General features: G+C 40.6%; 2 protein-coding genes across 2 annotated transcripts; one reads left to right on the plus strand and one right to left on the minus strand.

Annotated features, from left to right (window-relative positions):
* Positions 1–6,259: 6,259 nt before the first annotated feature.
* Positions 6,260–7,381, minus strand: LOC119781199 (olfactory receptor 52N5-like). The gene has a single exon (XM_038281597.1). The coding sequence runs from the start codon at positions 7,236–7,238 to the stop codon at positions 6,291–6,293; it is 948 nt and encodes a 315-aa protein (XP_038137525.1). The 5' UTR covers positions 7,239–7,381; the 3' UTR covers positions 6,260–6,290.
* A 5,105-nt stretch (positions 7,382–12,486) lies between these two features.
* LOC119781196 (putative gustatory receptor clone PTE03) lies at positions 12,487–14,043 on the plus strand. Its single transcript, XM_038281595.1, has 2 exons — positions 12,487–12,527; positions 12,792–14,043. Exon 2 carries the CDS (start codon positions 12,793–12,795, stop codon positions 13,738–13,740), a length of 948 nt encoding a protein of 315 aa, XP_038137523.1. The 5' UTR covers positions 12,487–12,527; position 12,792; the 3' UTR covers positions 13,741–14,043.
* The last annotated feature ends 7,485 nt before the right edge of the window (positions 14,044–21,528 follow it).

Raw genomic sequence — 21,528 nt, forward strand, 5'->3', positions numbered from 1 at the left:
AAAGAAGAGCACTGATTTCAATTTCTTGTTAAATCAGACTTAATGATCAGACTTAATTTTTTTCTCTCCAACAGCACCACCAATTGTAATCTGATGTGTTTTTTTAGGAATAGTGTGGAAATAAATGCAGAGACCTGATTTCAATCAAAGTTACTGTTTCTCATCAAAAGCTGAAAATAAGTGAATACTTCATGTTCTTTGTGGATTTTTAACAGGAAACAAAGTTCACAAACTCTCTGCTTTGTGTGTTTGTTTTCTATCCTGGTAAACAGAAAGCTGGCTTTCATTTCAAGTCTGGCAGCGTTATTAATTGGTTCTTTTTTTTGGCACAGTACGGATTCCGGAAATAACACTTTTTTCAAAGTCAGATCCAGATTGTATCCATGTTTTATAAAGTTCAGCTGAGGATCTGATTTGACTCTAGAAGGTCCAGATTTCCGCCTTGTCTCTGATTCAGTTTTCTCTTCAGCTCAATCCTCGGGTTTGCTACTGGATTTGGTTCTATGTACTGGGGAGGGGATAGAGAAAGGTTGATTCATACTTAAGAAGTCCTGGAGCTCCTTAAAGTGATGCTCCACCTCTTACATGAAGCACAAATCTGGCTTCTAACTTTAAAATCTTCCACACAAATAACTAATTTGCCTCACATGTGTTTTGGCTTGAAGATGTTGTGCCATAACTCTATCTTAGCACTGGTTAGTTGAAGTTTTCCACTCGCAGCCAACATACAAGTCCCCACATCTTAGCTCCCCTGGTCTCAGTCTAGATTAAGGGCCTGCATCTTTCCAAGGCTCCTATCGTCACTGCGGTGAGATGAAAGCAGTCTCATTTTTTAATAGGTCCCCAGTTTTAGGGATAGGTCCAGTTAGCCTTCATAGCTAATCCCTTCTCATGATGTATTCATTGCGAAATGGGCAGCACTGATGTAAGTATTGAAAACTGATATGCTACTTTTTGTGTGACCAAAATTATATTTTAATAGAATATTATAGGAAAGAAGAGAACTTAATATAATTAACCCAGACGACCTTGAATTTAAAAGCAGCTGTGTGATTTTTAGAGTCTGTGTTCACAGCCAGCTCACCTCTGCAGCTGTCCACCGACTGGGCCATCTTCCCTTCCTCTTCCTAAAAATTTACCTGATTCCCAGCTCACCATGTTAAACACATGAGATATCAAACTATTAACATTTATTAGTGTTTGCATTAAATATTGGTTGAAACCAAAGCAAAGCAACATAATGTGATAACTTTATTTAAGTCTGCTGGAGAGTAAATTAGGAGCTGAATGAAACTGATCATTTAACATTACTGCAACCATGGCACAACTCTTAGCATGTCTCAAGGACTAAACAAAGGAAACTTAAAATCAGACCAAAAGTGGGGGTCCAGACAATAAAATTTAATGTTTCCTCAATGCTGCAGGACTATATGATCATAATGGATGGCTCTTGACACACACCCTTCACAACAAACATTACATTTTGAATATTACCCCTAAGCTGATGTAATTTCCACAAAAACACCACTGTTCTTCTTCTGCAAATCATCAAAACAAAGAAAGCTGTGTCATGATTTTCTTAAGAGATCTGACCCACATGCAGTAAACCACTCAGAGAACCAGGGTAAAAGTTTGAAAAGGTTTAATGATGAAACCGGTGGGGTTGGATTCAGGAAACACAGTGAACTGGTGAACCGGAACTCGAAGAGGGAAGGGAAGTTTTAGTGATTAGTTCAGGATCCGTGGGAACTTTGAACGGTGACTTGGAGAGACAGAGAAAACGGGACTCACGTTAGTGGAGAAAACTTTCTTCCCAGAATCCAGTCGGTGTGGGTTTTCGTTGGAGGCCGGACAGGTTTAGATTTGGTTAGACCCTGAGGAGCTATTGAGCGGACTGTGACCTGGGAATCCAGGAGGACTTGAACGGAACTTGTGGAGGTTTATCCCCTTATCAGTGTTAGACTCAAACAATCCTTCCAGGGCGAGAAGGCCAAACATCCAGCTTGCAGGAAGGCTTCCAGCCAAAAAGGCAAAGAAAAAAAACTAGGTTAGGCTCAGCGAAAAAAACAAAGACTCAGTTAGACTCAACAAAACTCAGCTTGGCTAGAGTACCCAAAACTGGCAAACACTCTGGCGCCGAGGTAGTGACAGTCCATGGCTCAAATAGTCCTCAGTGATGAGTCAACCAGCAGCAGGTGTTTGAGAGGAGCAACGAGGACAGAGCACCATCTAGTGGTGGAGGGCGAGAAAGACACAAAAACGCAACCCACACAAATTGGATTCCAAACAAGCTGAGGGCAGGCTGCATGATTTATGATATATGTCCGGAAAATTATGAAAATGTAAACTTTTAGGTGTGGCCTTTTTTACTCCAGTTATATAACGAATAGTTCCCTCTCTCCATGTGAACAAACAATAGACATAAATAGTTTTAGACTCCATTGGTTTTATAACTGGTGAAGCCTGGCTGTATATAATCCTGCAGCAGTGTGTCACAGTGAGCTTGTCGGAGGTGTAAGACATATTTTGTATTTATGCCCAATAATGAAGCATGGTCTGTGTTATGTTATTCCACGCCACAACACAAGAGGGACAATCATGAACTAGCTGTGGGTCTAGATACGGCTGAGGTGAAAAAAGGGTCCCAGCGTTCTTGCGCACCTCACTCTTCTAGCTGGTCCAACTTCACAAGTCATTTTTCAAAATGGCTGTCATGCAAACCAAACGGTAAGGTACCAAACCAAGTGGGAGGGCATATCTGCATTAACTGCAACACACACGCAGACAACCTGGTTTCTGAGTATAAACCAGCTTTTACTCCACAGATGTCTTTGGGATAAGGTTAAATACAGTAAAATTGTTATTCAGATGGTGTTAATGACACCCAGAAGTGTCAATTGGAGGTCACTAAAATTACTGTTGCTTCGGTGTGGAAGTTTGCCAAAACAATGCCAGACTCTGTAATTTTCTCTAGTCCCCTCCCTGATCTGACCGGTGATGACATGTTTAGCCGCATGTCGTCATTCAACCGTTGTTGTCTAGGTGGTGTCCTGAAACGTTGTGGACCACATTGATAATTGGCTAACTTTTGGGGGAAAACCTGGTCTGATTTGAAAAACATCATCAATGACCCCTCACACCCCCACCATGGACTGTTCTCCCTGCTGCTCTCTGGAAAGAGGCTTTAAAGCATCCGATGCAGGTCCAGCAGATTACAGAACAACTTCTTCCCCACCGCCATTAGACGGCTGAACTGTTGAAAAAAGAATCTCAACACCAGACAAACACAGCATAATTGCACCATATTTATTTATTGCTCTGAACTTCCATATCAATCCGTTTTTTGTACCATGTTTTTTTCTCTCACACTGTTTACATTTGATTACTGCTGTGATTTAAGGAATGGAAATGTCATGAAAGCTGTACAAAATGAAATTTAATTTTGACAATAAAACTTGTCCAAGTCTAAATGGCATAGACAGACAGACAGACAGACAGACAGACAGACAGACAGACAGACAGACAGACAGACAGACAGACAGACAGACAGACAGACAGACAGACAGACAGACAGATAGATAGATAGATAGATAGATAGATAGATAGATAGATAGATAGATAGATAGATAGATAGATAGATAGATGGGGCCGCCTGTGGAGCTGAATCACGGTTGCCTTTTGTATCTCTGGTTCTTTCCGTATGTCTGCTTCTATCTACTTGAACCCCAGTTGGCCTCAACAGATGGCCGCTCAAAGTGAGTCTGGTTCTGCTGGAGGTTTCCTCTCCACTCTCGCTAAAAGCATGCTTGTGTGAGGGATTGCTTTCAAGTCAGTGAGTCGATGCAATCAGCTGGTTTTCCTTAGATAGAAAACTTTGAACCAATCTGACTGCATGATCTGATTGAATTGTCTCTGTAAAGCGCCTTGAGATGACATGTTGTGAATTGGAGCTATAGAAATAAAGTGAATTGCATTGATTGACAAATATTTAGGACTTCTTGTATAGTCATTCTATTCTGTTCTATTCTATTCTATTCTGCTGTGTTAAATTCTGTTCTGTTCTTTTCGGTCATATTCAATTTTATTCTGATCTGTTCTATTCTATTCTATAGATATAGATTTTCTGAGCTTAAAAAGTTCATAAAAATATCTGAAGTGTCAAGTAAAATCCACAAACCTTTAATGATGCTAAAACTATCATTCTGCTTGTCACATCTCCTACATTAAACCCTCCTTAGATGCTTAGTTTCAGAACCTTTTGGATCAGGCGGTTCAGCTCAGATATTACCCTGTTCCTCTGCTGCTTCTTACCAGTTAGAGTTAATGCTTTTCACTATTCAACCGAGACTCCTAATCATGTCAGGTCCATCCAAACCGCATTATAGTTTCCTTTTTTTAGGCTTGAGTTGAACCAGTTGATGCCCTCATTATGTCGTTGACTCTTCACCTGCTGGAACTTTAAAAACACTACAGACAGTTTATTTGACAGACTGAACTGAATTTATTTGATGACCTACTATAATAAAATAATTAATTTTATTGTAAGTTATATTGTATTATTTAATATCTATGTTTAAATTGAAAATATGTTTGATATTTTTAGATGCAGCCAATAAATAATGTAAACATATATCAAAACATTATAATTTAGGGAAAAATGTGAATGAGGATGCTTGTGGACTAGGATTTTAAATCATGTTTTTAAAGCAGTAAGTACAATAAAAACAGTAAATAAACAAAGAGTCAGTTTCAAATTAACTTCAATTCAGATAAGTTGAGTGATAACTGAGAGGAAAAGGATGACACAATGAGAAAAAAAAACACAAAAAAAAACGCAACGGCTGAAATGTTCCTATTCCTTTTAGGCTGCTCCAAACTTCTTGTTAATTTTAATGATAAACTGCAAATACATTCTTAAAATCAGTTTAGTGAGTCACTCAGTTAGGAACAACTCCTGTATCGGTCACAAGACTTTCTTGAAAAACACACGCACTGATGCAGTGTCTTGTTCTATGGGCTCCACACATGCACTGATGCATCGGTGCTGCCTGACCCATCACTAGAATTTACCATTCCATCTGATAAAGTTTTCTCTGTGCGGAAAAACAGCTATATAAACAGAGAAAACTTCCAGCAGAACCAGCAGGCCAGTGCTTATGAAACACTGATCCAGTACATATAGTATAGAAACACAGCTAAATAGATAAGCAAAAGTTGGATATTACTGATTATGTCCTTAAATTACTGCAAAGTCTACACTAGGAGGCCAATTATTTGTTTGTTATCTGTTTGTTCTCTTTTTGGGCTTTAAAATGTCTGAATAAGGTTTTACTTTGAAATTATGGCATTCATGAATAAGATCCTGGCTTATTTTAGGATCTAATCTCCAACCTAAAAAGTAATGCAAATCAAAGCCTTCATTAAACCGGAGTTTGCAAACATGGACAGTCCAAAACACTTTACAGATGTCTTTGCAGTGTGTGTTTAAAAACCTACTGGAGAAAAGCAGTTTTACAGCGCTTTTGCAGTTTGTTGGAAGATTCCTACATCCAGTTCGCCATCCGCTGGTCTTTCTCATGCCTCAATGCCTCTTCTTTTATACTTTCTAATCATGGAAGTTCTAATCTAGCTGATGTTTGCAATACACTTAATGTGTCTGCTGCTGAGAAAAGAAGGAAGAAGAAATGAGCTGTTATGCCGATTCAGTGTTTATGCTAAGAAGATGATTGTTTCCAGATTCATTCATAAACTTTATCACATCAACAGCCCGAAATGTCAGTTATTGTAACATGGACGGGGGAACTCTTATGAAAGTAAACACGTGTGCATATCAAGGTAAGAGTCTGAAGTTTCTCTCTTCAGTGAGGAGAATATGATCAATAATGACATATGAACAAAATGTGATTGCAGCTGGAGCTGTATGAGAACCATCTTTATGGAGCATTTCAGCTGTTAAACTTTACCTAAAGGTTTCTAAAGATCAGAAGATCGGGGATATCAAAGCTGTGGACCAGTCAGCCTGTATTAAGTTTGAATAATGGATTAAAACTTGTGCAGCAGGTGTTTCCAGAGAGCTGTTGCCAAACTGAGCACTAGAAACAACTTTTACATGCTTTTAATCAGCAATCAACAGTTTGGTTTTATAACATTTATATGACACATAATTTGCAGAAAAAATACAAATGCTTAAACTGTGGTTTGCATCCCAGAAAAACCTTCCTGGAAAAAAAGAAAGAGAAAGAGAACTGATTCCCTGTTAGAGTTTCAGACCTAATGACTTTTATTTAACGTCATAATGATGATGCCAGACCCTTTTTGGAGCAGAACAGCTTGGACAGAAACTTTTTTATCTCTTTGGATTGAATTCCATAAATGATGGGGTTCAGGCTGCCTGGAAGGATGTGAAACAGGAGTACACAAACCTTCCTGTACTCTGCATACTCAGGGAAACGATGCAGCACTATGTTCACCTTCCCACAGACAAACATCACCATGTAGACGAACAGGTGGGTGCTGCAGGTTTTCAGGGCCTTCCTGTTCAGAGATCGGTTCTTACTGGTCAGACAGACCACAGTGATCCTGGTGTAGGTGAGGACGATGCTGCCTATGGAGGAGGTCAGGAGGACCACCGTGAAGGTTAGGCCGTAGATGTTATTGATGTCCACACTCTCACAGGACAGCTTGAACAAGGAGGCGTTGTCACAGTATGTGTTTGCAATGAGAGTCCTGCATCGGCTCAGCCTTATAGTCAGACCCAAAAGAATCATGACCAGAACAAAGGATGTTCCCCAGGCATAGACAGTCAGCTTCAGCACCATCCTGTTGGTCATTATGGCAGAGTAACGCAGAGGGTTACAGATGGCCACGTACCTGTCGAAGGCCATGATCATCAGCACCGTGTGGGTAGAGGTGCCAAAAATATGTGAGAAGAAAGCCTGGACCACACACTCATAATAGCTGATTAGACGCTCGGACGGAGGGAGGAGGATATCCATGATCACACGAGGCAACATGACTGAATTTCCAAGAATATCATTGAAAGGCAGGTTGCAGAACAGAAAATACATGGGCTGATGGAGACTTTCATCCATGATGATCAGAATTACAATCCCAATGTTGGTTATCATGATATAAACATAGCAGAAGAGTAAGAAGAAGAAAACAGGGTACATAGCAGTCCCTGCGACATTTAACCCTTCAATTTGCAACATGACGCTGTTGACAGTGTAGTTTTCCATGAAAAACAGATGCAGAGACTGTTTTCTATTAGACAACAGTAAGAAGAAACAAAAATCTAAAACAATCTTTACAAAACAGTAATACACGAAATAAATGCTCAAAGCTCAGTAGTTCAGTGACAGGAGAATTCCTTGACTTTCTCATGACCTGAGGATGATCTGGGCCCGCATCAGGTCCTCACTGGTTTATAAAGCCATGGAGTCAGGTAAGACATGGAAAGGGGAAGTCCTAACAATGAGCTGATGCAAATGGAGAGTCAAATTAGAGTCAGAAAAAAATCTGTATAAGCGTTATTGTGAAGTGTTTAGAAGTTTCTGAGATGAGGTGCTGCAGACAAGCTGCTAGTTAAGCTGTTAGTATATATTTTTGAAAAAAAAAAAAAATTCAATACTAGGAATACTATGAAAATAGTGGTAAATAATTATGTGTCGTAGTTTGCTATATAGAATTTTAGCTTTTTCTATTTAGGGACCTGAGTTCCAATCATTAAGTTGTAAATTATTACCAAGTCGACTGAAAATGAATTAATGAATGAATAAATTAATGAATGCGTCATGATTGATTTAAGGCTAAACCCACATGCAGAACACAAACGGAGGCTGAGTAAAAGTTTAACAGAGTTTATTGAAAAAGGTTTTCACACAAAGACATGAACTGGTTCAGGTACTGGTCCGGGTTGGGTTCACTGATGTCTGCAGAGACGAACAGTTTGATTAGCCAGGCAGTCAGATGATTAATTGAGTCTTTAGATAATTCAGAGTCTACCTTGAAGAAGTCCAGGCTTTGCTTGTGAGAGAGGGAACCGGTTGGGTTCAGAGACTGTTGGTTCAGCAGAGTGCACAAAGCAGCAGCAGCGTCTAGCTTCTGACTATGAATGGCAGACCTTGATCAGAGTTTCCAGCTCTTCTCTGAGAGCTGCAGGAGAAATCCAGATTGGAATCTTCAGGTTTGGCTCACCAGGGCTGGCAGGCAGGTTAAAGCTCATCCAGAGCTTCAAACTTGAGACAGGTTTCCTGTGAGCAAAGACAGAGGCAGATTAGAATCAGGTTTCTCTCATGAGATAACAAAGATTCTTTCAGGTAACAGAGGCTCAGGTTCGCTAACCAAACTAGGTCAACACTGCGGCGTCGAAGGAAGGTCTGGTTGCTGCTTATAAAGGCAGGTCTCCTGATGGGTTGATGAACGTCAGGTGTGCTGGAGGGCTCCAGTCCAGGAGACCCACAGCGCACTCTGCTGGAGGAAGGTGGTACATCTCCAGATCCCAACAGAATGAATGAATAGGCATTCATTTCAGACAATTTTTCAAACTGACAATTTGATAAACAATAATAAATGAATCAACCAAATACACACAAAAGAGACTAATTCACATCAACCAAACCAAACCACAATTTCCAAACTAACTAAATTCTTTTTTTTTTTTTTTGCCAAAAAAGAGCCCAACAGATTTTGCTTTCACAAGTGGAGCAGGACGGCTATCGCCATAGTGTTCCGCTTGGTTTACGCATGGTTTTATTATGATTATGCAGGGAGTATTACAGATTATTACAGATTATATGGCACTGCAATGGGAAAGTAAAACAGGAAAAAGAAGAAAAGATGAAAGCGCTGCAAAAACAATCTAGAGATAAGTGAAAATGTCTTAAATTAAGTGTATTTACCCTTAATTTGAGTAGGTAAATGAGATAGTTTGCCAATAGAATTGGTATTTTTACTCTTAAAATAAGATAATTGGATAATCGTACTCGTACTCGTCGTCTCCCGCTTTATCCGGAACCGGGTCGCGGGGGCAGCAGACTAAGCAGAGACTCCCAGACTTCCCTCTCCCCAGACACCTCCTCCAGCTCTGTTGGGGGAAGCCCTAGGCGCTCCCAGGCCAGCCGAGAGACAGAGTCTCTCCAGCGTGTCCTGGGTCGTCCCCTGGGCCTCCTCCCAGTGGGACGTGCCTGGAACACCTCCCGAGGGAGGCATCCAAGGGGCATCCGAAAAAGATGTCCGAGCCACCTCAACTGACTCCTCTCAATGTGGAGGAGAACCGGCTCTACACTGAGCCTCTCCCGAATGACCGAGCTCCCCACCCTATCTCTAAGGGAGAGCCCAGCCACCCTGCGGAGAAAGCTCATTTCAGCCGCCTGTATCCGGGATCTCGTTCTTTCGGTCATGATCCAAATTTCATGACCATAGGTGAGGGTAGGAACGTAGACCGACCGGTAAATTGAGAGCTTTGCCTTTTCGCTCAGCTCTCTCTTCACCACGACAGACCGGTGCAGCGTCCGCATTATTGCAGCAGCCGCACCGATCCGTCTATTGATCTCCCGCTCCATTCTTCCCTCACTCGTGAACAGGACCCCAAGATACTTGAACTCCTCCACTTGAGACAGGGACTCTCCTCCAACCTGAAGAGGACAAGCCACCTTTTTCCGGTCGAGAACCATGGCCTCGGACTTGGAGGAGCTGATTCTCATCCCGGCCGATTCACACTCGGCTGCGAACCGCCCCAGCGCACGCTGTAGGTCTTGGCAGGAGGGAGCCAGCAGAACTACGTCATCCGCAAAAAGCAGGGACGAGATCCGCTGTTGCCCTAACCAGACCCCTCCGGTCCTTGGCTGCGCCTAGAAATCCTGTCCATAAAAGTTATGAACAGGACCGGTGACAGAGGGCAGCCCTGTCGGAGTCCAACATGCACTGGGAACAGGTCCGACATAGTGCCGGCAATGCGAACCAGACTCCTACTCCGCTTGTACAGAGAACGGATGGCCCCTAATAAAGGGCCCCCGACTCCATACTCCTGGAGCACCCCCCACAGGGCAGCACGAGGGACACGGTCGAATGCCTTCTCCAAGTCCACAAAACACATGTGGACTGGTTGGGCAAACTCCCATGAACCCTCAAGCACCCTGCAGAGGGTGTAGAGCTGGTCCACTGTTCCACGGCCAGGACGAAAACCACACTGCTCCTCCTGCAGCCGAGGTTCGACAATCAGCCGGACTCTCCTCTCCAGCACCCTGGCATAGGCCTTTCCGGGGACGCTGAGAAGTGTGATTCCCCGATAATTGGAACACACCCTCCGGTCCCCCTTCTTGTGGAGGGGAACCACCACCCCAGTCTGCCAATCCAGGGGAACTGTCCCCGACCTCCACGCGATGTTGAAGAGACGTGTCAACCATGACAGCCCGACAACTTCCAGAGCTCTAAGATACTCAGGACGGATCTCGTCCACCCCCGAAGCCTTGCCACCGTGGAGTTTTTTGACCACCTCAGTGACTTCGGCCTGGGTGATGAACGATCCCAGCCCCAAGCACCCCGTCTCTTCTTCCCCCACGGAAGGCGTGTCCGTCGTGTTGAGGAGATCCTCAAAGTATTCCTTCCACCGCCCGACAATATCCTCCTTCAAGGTCAGCAGCTCCCCACTCCCACTGAAAACAGTGTTAGCGAAGCACTGTTTTCCCCTCCGGAGGCGCCGGACGGTTTGCCAGAATCGCTTTGAGGCCAAAGGAGTGGATTGGGCGGCAGCCAGAGGCAGAGACCTCGGCGACCTGATCCGCGGGCGCTTAAACTGGCTCTGGGGATGTAATTGGATAATATGCACTTGAAATAAGACAGTGTAATTGTGTTTTCTTATTTTAAGTGTAAATTGTCTTGTTACATTGGCAAAATGTCTCTTTTATCTCCTCAATCCAAGAACAAATGCACTTATTTTAAGAAAAAATTACTTAGCTAGATTTAGTTTTTTTTCCAGTGAGAGGAGATAAAAAGGAGACAATAGTAAAAGGTCTTCAGTCTGCTTCATCACCTGCAAAGAGAGACGTAAAAAGAACAACACAACCAACGGATACAGTATAATAGATACAATAAAGCTGCACCTTGATACTATCGCTGAAGTATAGGCAGTATTATTTAATCTGACGTGTATACTAACTAAATTCATCTGAACTTAAACAGAAACAAAACCCTCCACCAAACAAACCTGCTGGTATATACAGCCAGAAAAATTATATCAATTCTCTGTTTAAGATCCCAACATTGATTATAAAAATGTGATAGAAATGATAGATCAATGATTCTGAATGACTGAAGATTTTTTAATTACAGCTGGAAAGAAACAAATAAAGACACACACATGCTGTAGTTAAGCTAAAGTATGCATGACCATAGGACAGCAGCATCTATGACAGAAATTGAGGACATGTTTCGCCACTGGACAAAGTTGTGTAGTTAAAGTGCAATATTTACCATCCCTGCCCACCCCGGCAGGGATGGTAAATATCTTATTTAATCAGATATTATTTGGACTGTAATATATTGTTTATGAACACACGCCTACTGGCTGTATGTTAGAACAAAAAAAATGAAAGTGTGAATCAAGCTCAAATCACAGTCAAACAAATTCAGCCAAATCTGCAGGCCGCAGATCTGCAGACCCCAGGTCTTCAGACCACAATTTTCTGAACCCACATCTGCAGACCCCAAATTTTGAAACCCTGGATCTCCAAACCTCAGATCTGCAAGCCTCAGATCTGCAGACCCCAGATGTGAAAGACCCAGATCGTCGGACCCCAGTTCTTCAGACCCTAAATCTGCAGACCGTAGATCTGCAGAACCCAGGTCTTCTGATCCCAAAAATTGCAAACCCCAGATCTGCCGAACGTAGATCTGCAGACCCCAGATTTGAATGCCCCAGATCTGCAGACCCCAGAAATTCAGACCCTAATTCTGCAGGCCGCACATCTGCAGACCCCAGGTCTTTAGACTCAAAATTTTCAGACCCCAGAACTGCAGACCCCAGATCTGCAGGCTGTAACTCTTAAGACCTACATTTTGCAGGCTGCAGATCTGCAGACCCCACACCCAACAGTAGCTTTTCATCCTGGTTATTATTTATGTCCAGCAAAGAGACTCAAGATGACATTTGTTATGCATTGGCACTATAAAAAAACTAAAATGACTGAAACATTCAGGTCATCAGTTGATGCTAACTCAATGGAACTAGTAAGGGCTGTTAAAGAGACATACGGCTCCATATGATTTTTGTTATTCATCATTATTATATCAAAATTAATAGAACAAAGTATCAAATGAAGCAGTAACTTTATGGCTCAGCCTAAAAAAAACAAAAACTCATTCACTGGTGTGACCTGCTGGTCTCTATGACGACCAGCATGTTGTTTCATCTTTACTTGTCTCTCAGATGAATAGACGTATTTATATAAAATGAGCCCAGAAAGTCTTTGACTCCCAGCGATTCAGACGGTTGATCTTTACAAGCCTAAGAAGGTCAGAGATACCAGGTAAGGTTTTGGGTTATACTCCAAAAATTACAATTTATGCCTCATTGAACAATTTCTAAAGGATTTATAATTGGTGTTAAAAATGTTGTTGTTCATACTGTAGTTCTAAGCAGGTAAACTTTCACAAAAGTTTACAGCTGTTTAATAGACTTTGTTTTCAAAATGCTTTATAAAGAACAGATGAGTCAACATAATGCATATTTTATTGCTCTTTTTCTAGGTTTAAGAAGGAGACTTTATATGCTCTCACTTAATTTGTTTCAGGATGATGGAGAACGTCACCTTGAACAGTTTGACGCTCCAGCTGGAGGGTTTAAGGCTCACAGAAACATCTGTCTACCCTGTCTTTCTGTTTTTCCTCTTCTCCTACCTTTTCATTATGACACTGAATGTTGGGATTGTGTTTCTGGTCTGTAGTGATAAGAACCTCCATCAACCCATGTACTTATTGTTCTGTAACCTTCCAGTTAATGACATCTTTGGGAACTCTATTGTTTTGCCCCGTTTGCTGTCTGACCTGCTGAAGAATCCCTCAGAGTTGCTCATCAGCTACTATGAGTGTGTCGTTCAGGCTTTCTCTACACATTTGTTTGCCACTTCTTGCCACACGGTGCTGATGATCATGGCCTTCGACAGGTACGTGGCCATCTGTAACCCTCTGCGTTACTCGGCCATCATGACCAACAGGATGGTGCTGAAGCTGACCGTCTCTGCCTGGGGGACGGCCTTTGTTCTGGTCGGGATTCTGCTGGGTCTGACCATACGGCTGAACCGCTGCAGGACCTTCATCACTAACCCATACTGTGACAACGCCTCATTGTTCAAGCTGTCCTGTGAGAGTGTGGTGATCAATAACATCTACGGCCTGACCTTTACAGTGGTCCTGTTTACAGCCTCCATAGGCAGCATCGTCCTCACCTACACCAGGATCACCTCCGTGTGTCTGACCAGTAAGAACCAGTCGTTGAACAGGAAGGCCTTGAAGACCTGCAGTACCCACCTGGTTGTGTATCTGATCATGCTTTTCTGTGGCATCTTGATCATCGCTTTGCATCGATTCCCTCAGTATTCGGACCACAGGAAAATGTCGGCCATATTGTTTCACATCATCCCTTGCAGCTTGAATCCTATCATTTATGGAGTTCAGTTCAAAGAAATAAATAGATCCCTTTCTAATTTTTTCAGGTCTAAAAAAGTTTTTTCTTCATCCTGAAAATATATTTTCAAATTTTGTCTCAGATATTTAGGATAATGTATATCCTCTTTAAATGCATACAGATGTGTGTTTTATCTATTGTCCAAATTGTCTTAATGAAATGTTTTCTTTTTGTCTCCTGTATTTTATATATTACATGTATTCAGAACTAAACTACACTGTTTTCGATGTTTATGAAATAACACCAAATAATTTTAAATGTCATAACAATCATTTCATAAAAGTCATTTAAATGTGTTGATTGAACGGTATAAAATGTAATGTACAAACAAAGATGCACTTTATCAGTGAAACATTTTCTGGCAGTTTCAGGAGTTTAAATAAAAATGTAAGAAACTTCCTTCCATCTTTTACAAGAGCTATCCACATTATTTTCTACTTTAATTCAGTGAAATAAAGAACCACTATAAGAGGTTCTATAGCTACCACTGGAAAAGTCATGACACCCCTGAAACCCTTTTTCATCAAAGTTCATAGTCTTGAACATGAGATTATGGTGATATTGTCCTCAAAAAACATAAATGTTTCAATTAAGCATTAATTTTTTCAATGCATAGACATATACAGTGTAAGAAGTGTAGCTCCTATCGCTGCACTTTCTAATAATTTTTAGGAAAACATTACTTATTTTGTTTGTTAATTTTTTTACTCAATTTTCATAATATCAAGTGGTTAGACTGTCGACCCCAAATGACTCTATTTAAAGCCCATTGAAATAACTTTTATTATATGAATTTATATTTTCTGCCATTTTTGGAATTATTTCATATATGATTCAGTGATTTAATTTAAAGGATATTTTTTCTATCATGATGTTCTCAGGAAACTTTCAGAACTTTGATTCAACTTGAAACTATGATGTTGGGTGAACAATCATCTGGTTTAACCCTTGCAGAGAGCTTTCCATAACTTTATGTCCAAAATTTTCAGTTATATCATTTATTAATAAACTGATGATTTCTATATCATGATCACTGCTACTTTAACTTGGCCGTTATTTGGATCTTTTCATATTTTTTATTTGGCTAAATTAGTTTTTCCTCTAATATATACATTCATATTCAAGGGTTTGCTCAATTTCTACACAATTAAAGAAAAAATATATGTAAAAATAATTTGGGGCATGTCATTTAATAACTTACATCTACTTTTTCAGATTTAAGAGTAGTGAGTGCACCTCAGTTTCAGTTTGTATTTGTGTGCGTTATAAAAAGCAGCAAGAAAGTGCTTCATAGCAGCTTCTGATAAAAATCTCTAAAGCTGCCACATCTTAGACGGTATAAAGCATAATTAGAAGTTCTTTATGTTGAACTAAAATTTATTCAACTTGTCCATTTGAATTCAGACAGAGGGCCACAGGGGGACAACAGCGACCCCTAGTGAGCAACAGGTTTTGCCAGGGATGGGTTCCGTCAGCAAACAGAACCAAGAGTTCGTGCTTGATTAATGAATCCCACAGTGAGCTGATGATCTACACTTTGTGATGATGTTTAATCCCGTGGGAAGAAAAAGTAACGGATGTTAATTACAGCTCAGATAATGAGTCTGATTCCTGTAGGAATTCAGTAAAGTCTCTGCAGGGATTCTTAGTCTGAGAAGTTCGACTTTAACTTTTTGGGACATTGAGTTAGAATCACCTCTACAGATAAAAGTCTAAAAACACAAACCTTGTGAGTTTTTATGCTTTTGTTGGTAACAAAAGGAGGAAAACTATTCCAATAAATTACATTAAAACAACGAAACAATAAAACACCTCAACTGAGAGACAAAAAATTGATACAGACATACGACCATCCAGAGGCAGAGTTCTTATTCTTAAGATAACAGGACTCGGTCCATCTGGATGGGAACCTGAGGTAAATACAGTATTTCAAAACAGAAACTAAGACACAAGGTCTAAACAGAATTACAACTGCCAGAACAACCTGCTGGTTAACCTGTTCAATACTGGCGAATAACCCCCTGCCAAGCTCCCTTACCTCACCCTTTGGAACCGCCTGTGGCTGTGGACTAGTTCCTAGGAACGGACCTGAGGTTAAGTGGTCCTCACACAAAGACAAACCTTAGAAGAAGGCCCTGCAGGCTCAGCTAATGGTCATCTTCCACAACAGTGTTTATCCTATGTTTGACCCTCACTATTTGGTTTGGATCATCCATAAAATAGGACCACTGCACTCAGGTCTGCAGACAGGATCTTCAAAGACCAATCCCAACACGCCCCCTAGCCCTAATTTTGTTTTCCATACCCATCAATTTTTCATTTTTTTGCACAATCCTGTGAGGGTAGTGGTGCCCCAAATCCTCTTTGCATGTAGGACCAGTAAATATAACCAGGGTTAGTGGGTAAGAATCCAGCCCTTAAAAAGGAGAAATATCAGATGCAGACTCGTCTTGTGAACGTTGCAGTTATGCTCCATACTGTAACTTTCCCAATATTACCTATGCAGCAAAACCATTCACATTTTATAAAAATGTTTTAAATCAGTCTCCCTACAGACTCACATATGTTATTACTTAAAGTTGTCGCCGTTTACATACATCCTAACAGTCTCTATATCAATGTGTTTTGTACTATTAAAAGCAAGATGCCTGATTTTGCTTAAATAGAAAAATAAGAGTCCTCCAACTCATCATAACCGTCTAAGGCAGGATATTTACATTTCAGTCATTTACAATAGGAAAAACAATAGAAGGAAAGAAGAAGAAATACTTCACTCTGCTTGGAAACCCTTTTTTTTCTACTATGGTGAAAAATAAATGTAAAATATGTGATCTATTCAGACAAAACTCCTAACTAAGGAATTCACACAATATTGTTTTTCAGTTTTTTTTTGTATTACAATTTATTTATAATTTTGTTAATTTATATTCTTGGGTGGTAATGTCCTTAAATTAGTTCAGAATGTGCTCAAATGAGGCGGTGGATGGTCTACTCATGGATCTCCTCCCAGACCTGGACTAAAGCATTCGCCGACTGATGCAAAATGAGATTAGTCAATGGATGGAGACTGTGAGGATTCTAGTTTGTGGGGCTTGTTTATGTTCTTTTGCAGTTTCACCATGCAGAGACTTGATGTCCCAGATGTGCTTAATCCAATTCAGGTCTGTGTAACAGGCGGTTCAATGGCTTCAATACCTTTACAGTATCTTGCAAGAACTGACACACTCCAACCACATGAGGTCTTCCATTGTGCTGCATTAGGAGGAACCCAACCGGCCAACCGCATCAGCATATAGTCTCACAAAGGGTCTTAGGGTCTCAACTCGGTACCTAATGGAAGTAATCCTACCTCTGGTGGCCACATGGAGGATTGTGCAGCTCTGTGCAGCAATATTACAAATAAAGTAATCTCTCTACTGCTTGACAAGCATCAACAAACAATATTGTTTCAGATCTATTAACAGGTATAAACACTGTTATAGGCTACTCTAACCTGAATCTTTTTGCATCTTCGATCAAAAACATTGTAAGGTCGCTTGCTCTCTAATATCTTTTATATGCTTTGTTTGAGAGGTCTACTGACCCTTGACCCCAGATTAAAATCAACCTGAGTACCGTAATCCAGTAATTTCAGATTATTGTTCAACATCTTTCTGGAGTGAGAGCCAAAGGTTTGCATCAAGAGCAATGTAAGAAGTTATGCGTGAAAACTGCAAACTTTCTTTGGCTTTAAGTTAGAACTAAAACAGATTCACCTGTTTGTGTTTTTCTCCACAGAGTCAAACTGTTTCAAACCTTTGGGGCCTTAGGGGACCACTTTGGCCCCTGATGATGAACAGGTTTCATCAGTCTGCGTTCCAACAACAAACAGAAACAATGTAATGTTTCAGAACAAAGGCGTTCATTAATGAACTCCACTGTGAGCTTTGCCATAAAACCCAGAGGACTAATTATCAACCCCTTCTAATAACACGTAGCCCTCAGGGGCAGGGAACCAGATAACACACAGGCTTCCGCGGGGATTCACTTGTTGCCAGATACAATTAATGCAAAATAGTTAAACTAGTCTCAACTAAAACTTTGGTAGAAAGACAAATCAAAGCACTAGTCAGCCACATGAATCTGAAAGACTTTGTAATTTTGTCAGAACAAAAAAGTCCTACTTCTGATAAAGGTTTCAGTCACTATCTTATATCAAAAATTAGAAGAATCACAATGTTTTCAATTGAAGAAATTAAAAAGGAATAAAAAATTAGTCAGGATGTTTTTGGATCATGAACACTTTAAAATACGAAAGTTCAGCTTAATATGACCGATACACAAAACCAGGTCATCATTTGATTCTCTGCCAGGATGATGATCTTAAACAGGTCCACATCCTCCTTCCATGGTCATCCCAGTTCCCAGAAGTAGTTACATCCGTGAGCTAAGATGACCAGAGGAACCCATAAGAAATGAACTCAGGCCTATCCTGGACATTTGCCTCCAGTTCAGTCATTACCAGTTCATCTGGGAGCCTGAAACGCACAGAGGCCCTGAGAGGAGACCAGGCAGCATAATAGAAAGCAGGTCCCTGTCCAGCGTCCCCTGAACGCCTCACCTCACTCTCTAATTTAATTATCTCACTGTGATTTCGGAAGCCACAATAGGCTAACCAGAGAAAAGCTTTGACAGGAGCATCAGGAACATTCAAAGAATCTCTGGTAAAGTGCCTCTGAAAATTTACCATAACCACTGATAAGTTATTCAATGAATAATGGCATAAAAAAAGTATAATGTTTCTATTTCTTTACATATTAGAAATACACACCTGGTCAGTTCTGTCCCGTCCCACTCCCACAAAAAAAAATTGTGTCCCGTCCAGATCCGGGGCCAGAGTAGAAATCTAAATCCTGTCCCGTCCCACTCCTGGTTAAAATACTCCCATCCCGCTCCCATTCAGAATGACTCCTGCTCCTGCACCACTCCCATTTTCGAAGTCGAGTTTGCCACTAACTGTTGGTCGCTCCATTGTTGTTTTTGAGAGTGGGTGAAAAACTCAGAGTGGAAGCATTGTTGGTTTTTGGGTCGTGTAGTTTTTTTGACTCGCATTATAGTGTAGGCTTCATGGAAAAAAATTACAAAATAGCGGCGCCAGTACTGGATTTTTTTTCTTTCTATTTTATTAAATTTTTTGGCATCGATCCTAGTTTTTTTTAGTTACTATTGGTTTGCTCCCGCTCCCGTCTGCTCCCGTTAATGTTTAATCCTGTACCGTTCCAATCACGTAATCGTTACTAGTACCGACTCCCATCCCACGAGAATCACACGGGAATCCCGTGACCCGTGGGATTCCCGAAAAAATGTCAGTCTCTACTACCTGGCAGACATGCGTCTACCTTTAGCTACATTAACTTCCTTCTTCCTGTCTTGTTCTCACCCTGTTGTCGCTTATAGAGAACCATTGTCCATAAACACCGCCATAGATCCAGATCACCTCTCGTTTTGTCCTTGTTGTTTTATAAAATAAACTGTCAAAATCAGATTTTCTCATTCTGCAGTATTTGTTAGTTCAACCCCTACATTTACATTCTCTGTTCTTATTTGTCCACCATAGAAGCTTCTTCTGGTCTGTTCTTGCCTGTTTGTGACTCCATCCTTGACCATACCAGCTGTGCTGCTGCCATCAACACTTTGGTTATAGATGATAGAGTTTGGCCTGTTTTTTTTGTGTTTAGTCCTGTTTCTCTCCTAGACATAGCTATGGGCTCAGCTTTTGTTCTGACTAATTGAATGTTTGGTTTTCATCCTTTGACATGAAAACTGCCACAAAGTTTGTCTGCTTAACTGTTACTGTTACCTTTCAAATGTCAACTTTTTTCATATGTCTGCTTCTGTCTTCTTGAACCCCAGTCAGCCTATGCAGAATCCCACTCACAAAGCCTGGTTCTGCTGGAGGATTGTTCCGGTAAAGTGAATTTTTGCATGAATCCATAGTGTGAGGGATTGCTGTAGAGTCAACAACAAAATGCAACAAAAGCAAATATAGTTGCCACATGTTCATCCAGAAGGATGATGTCCTGCAGGTAAATGACTCGATACAATCAGCTGTTGGTCATTAGTTAAAAACTTTGAACCAGTCTGACTGAATGATCTGATTGAATTGTGTCTGTAAAGTGCCGAATGTGTTCTGAATTCAAGCTATACATATAAATAAATTGAATTGAACAGATACTAAGAATGGTTTGATCAAAACAGGTTCATTGGTTAGAATTACCTGGTTAAGGTTCAACCCTTAATCCGATAATGAAATGTTGTGGAGCAGTTGGCAGGCACTAGCCCTACTGGCCTAGCGGTAGGGGCAAGGGTTTAACTTTGTGATAAAAATTGGTGGGGACACATGGGTGGTGTCTTATGGACCTACAGTTACTCAACCCAAATACTTTCATTAGGTTTTTGTATTTTCCAAAAATGAGCTCAAACATATATTTAGTGAATGCTTTCCAAATGTTCAGAACACAAGAGAACTATAATACACTGATATTTATATTTATAGATAGTTAGAGAGATGCCTTTTACTGCATTACATATATAGAGCCCAAAAACATTAATGTATAAAAAAATTATGAATAACAGCCAATTCCGATGCCAAAATCGATATATCATGCATCCCTAGAAATACAATTTAAATTCCATCCATCCAGAAAAACATGGATATGCTTCATTTTAAATATAGCACAGCATATTTTTTTTTGTAAACTTTCTTGTAAACTTAGAGATATATTTTATTGCATGTTGCATATCCCAGTAAATCTGTTTCACCTTTAACTCTGCAGCTCTTCCTACTTTTTTCTGTGCTCTGTTTAAAAAATATTTATTACTATACTAATATAATGATGCCAGAAACAAAATGTCAAGATATGTAGAAACTCTGTAGTCTGATTCTATCTCTACAATAAGATAGCATGTTAATTTTAACCCTTAACTGTGAGTCATGGTCCTCTGAGAAGCCAAGCTTTTTTAACTAGTAAAGAAGAACAAACTATGTTTTCTCAAGCTTCTTGCATTATAATGCTAACTTGTATAAACTTACAATTTGTTGCCATTTTTAGCTAAAAAGCTCTGTATGTCAAACAAACAGATTTTTCAATGATATGATCTCTAATTATTTTAACCAACCCGTCTCCTAACTTTAACTGAACCATCAAAGTAGCTGCCGGTTAATATTCACTGAGTGCTGCTGTGTGTCTCTCCTCCAACCATGTAGCTACTCTCTACGCAGTATCTGACTGGGGTATTTTCAGGGGTGCTGTGTGGAGAAGATCCCCACTATTTCTGGCAGGCATCACTTCTTGTCCCGCACAGCTCAGGCTCCTTCATCCCAGCCCTCTAGGTGTTTGACCTTAACAAAGATTTAATGCAAGCAGGGATACTCTTGACTCAGTTTAATACTATATTGATGCTCTGCAAACACTGTTGGTTGAAGAAATATATTTTCAATTTTTTTTTTATTTATTTCTTCTATTTACACCAAACAAGATTCAGTAGTAGATGCCAGGCCTTATGCTCAGCCCTGTTATTGATCCACAGAATGCCTTTTCTTCCAAACGTGGCTCTGTTTATAGAGTGAGAATATTTTTACTGTGAAAAGCAGAATAAAATGTAGCTTTCTGCTGTGGCCAATTTTCTTTGAAGTTTGCGGATCAGTATATGAAGTAGGATCCTGGTTGCGAGGATTTGCTTGTAGTTTTGGGTGGGACGGTCTCTATGGTCACTGGATGGATGTTACTCATCAACTCTCCTCACTAAGGAAAGCAGCTCTCTATAAAACTGATAGAAGCTGCTGCTTCCCTGCAGTCAGTTGG

The sequence above is a fragment of the Cyprinodon tularosa genome, unplaced genomic scaffold (genome assembly GCF_016077235.1).
Source record: "Cyprinodon tularosa strain WSP-4 unplaced genomic scaffold, ASM1607723v1 ctg172, whole genome shotgun sequence".
Lineage (NCBI taxonomy): Eukaryota > Metazoa > Chordata > Actinopteri > Cyprinodontiformes > Cyprinodontidae > Cyprinodon > Cyprinodon tularosa.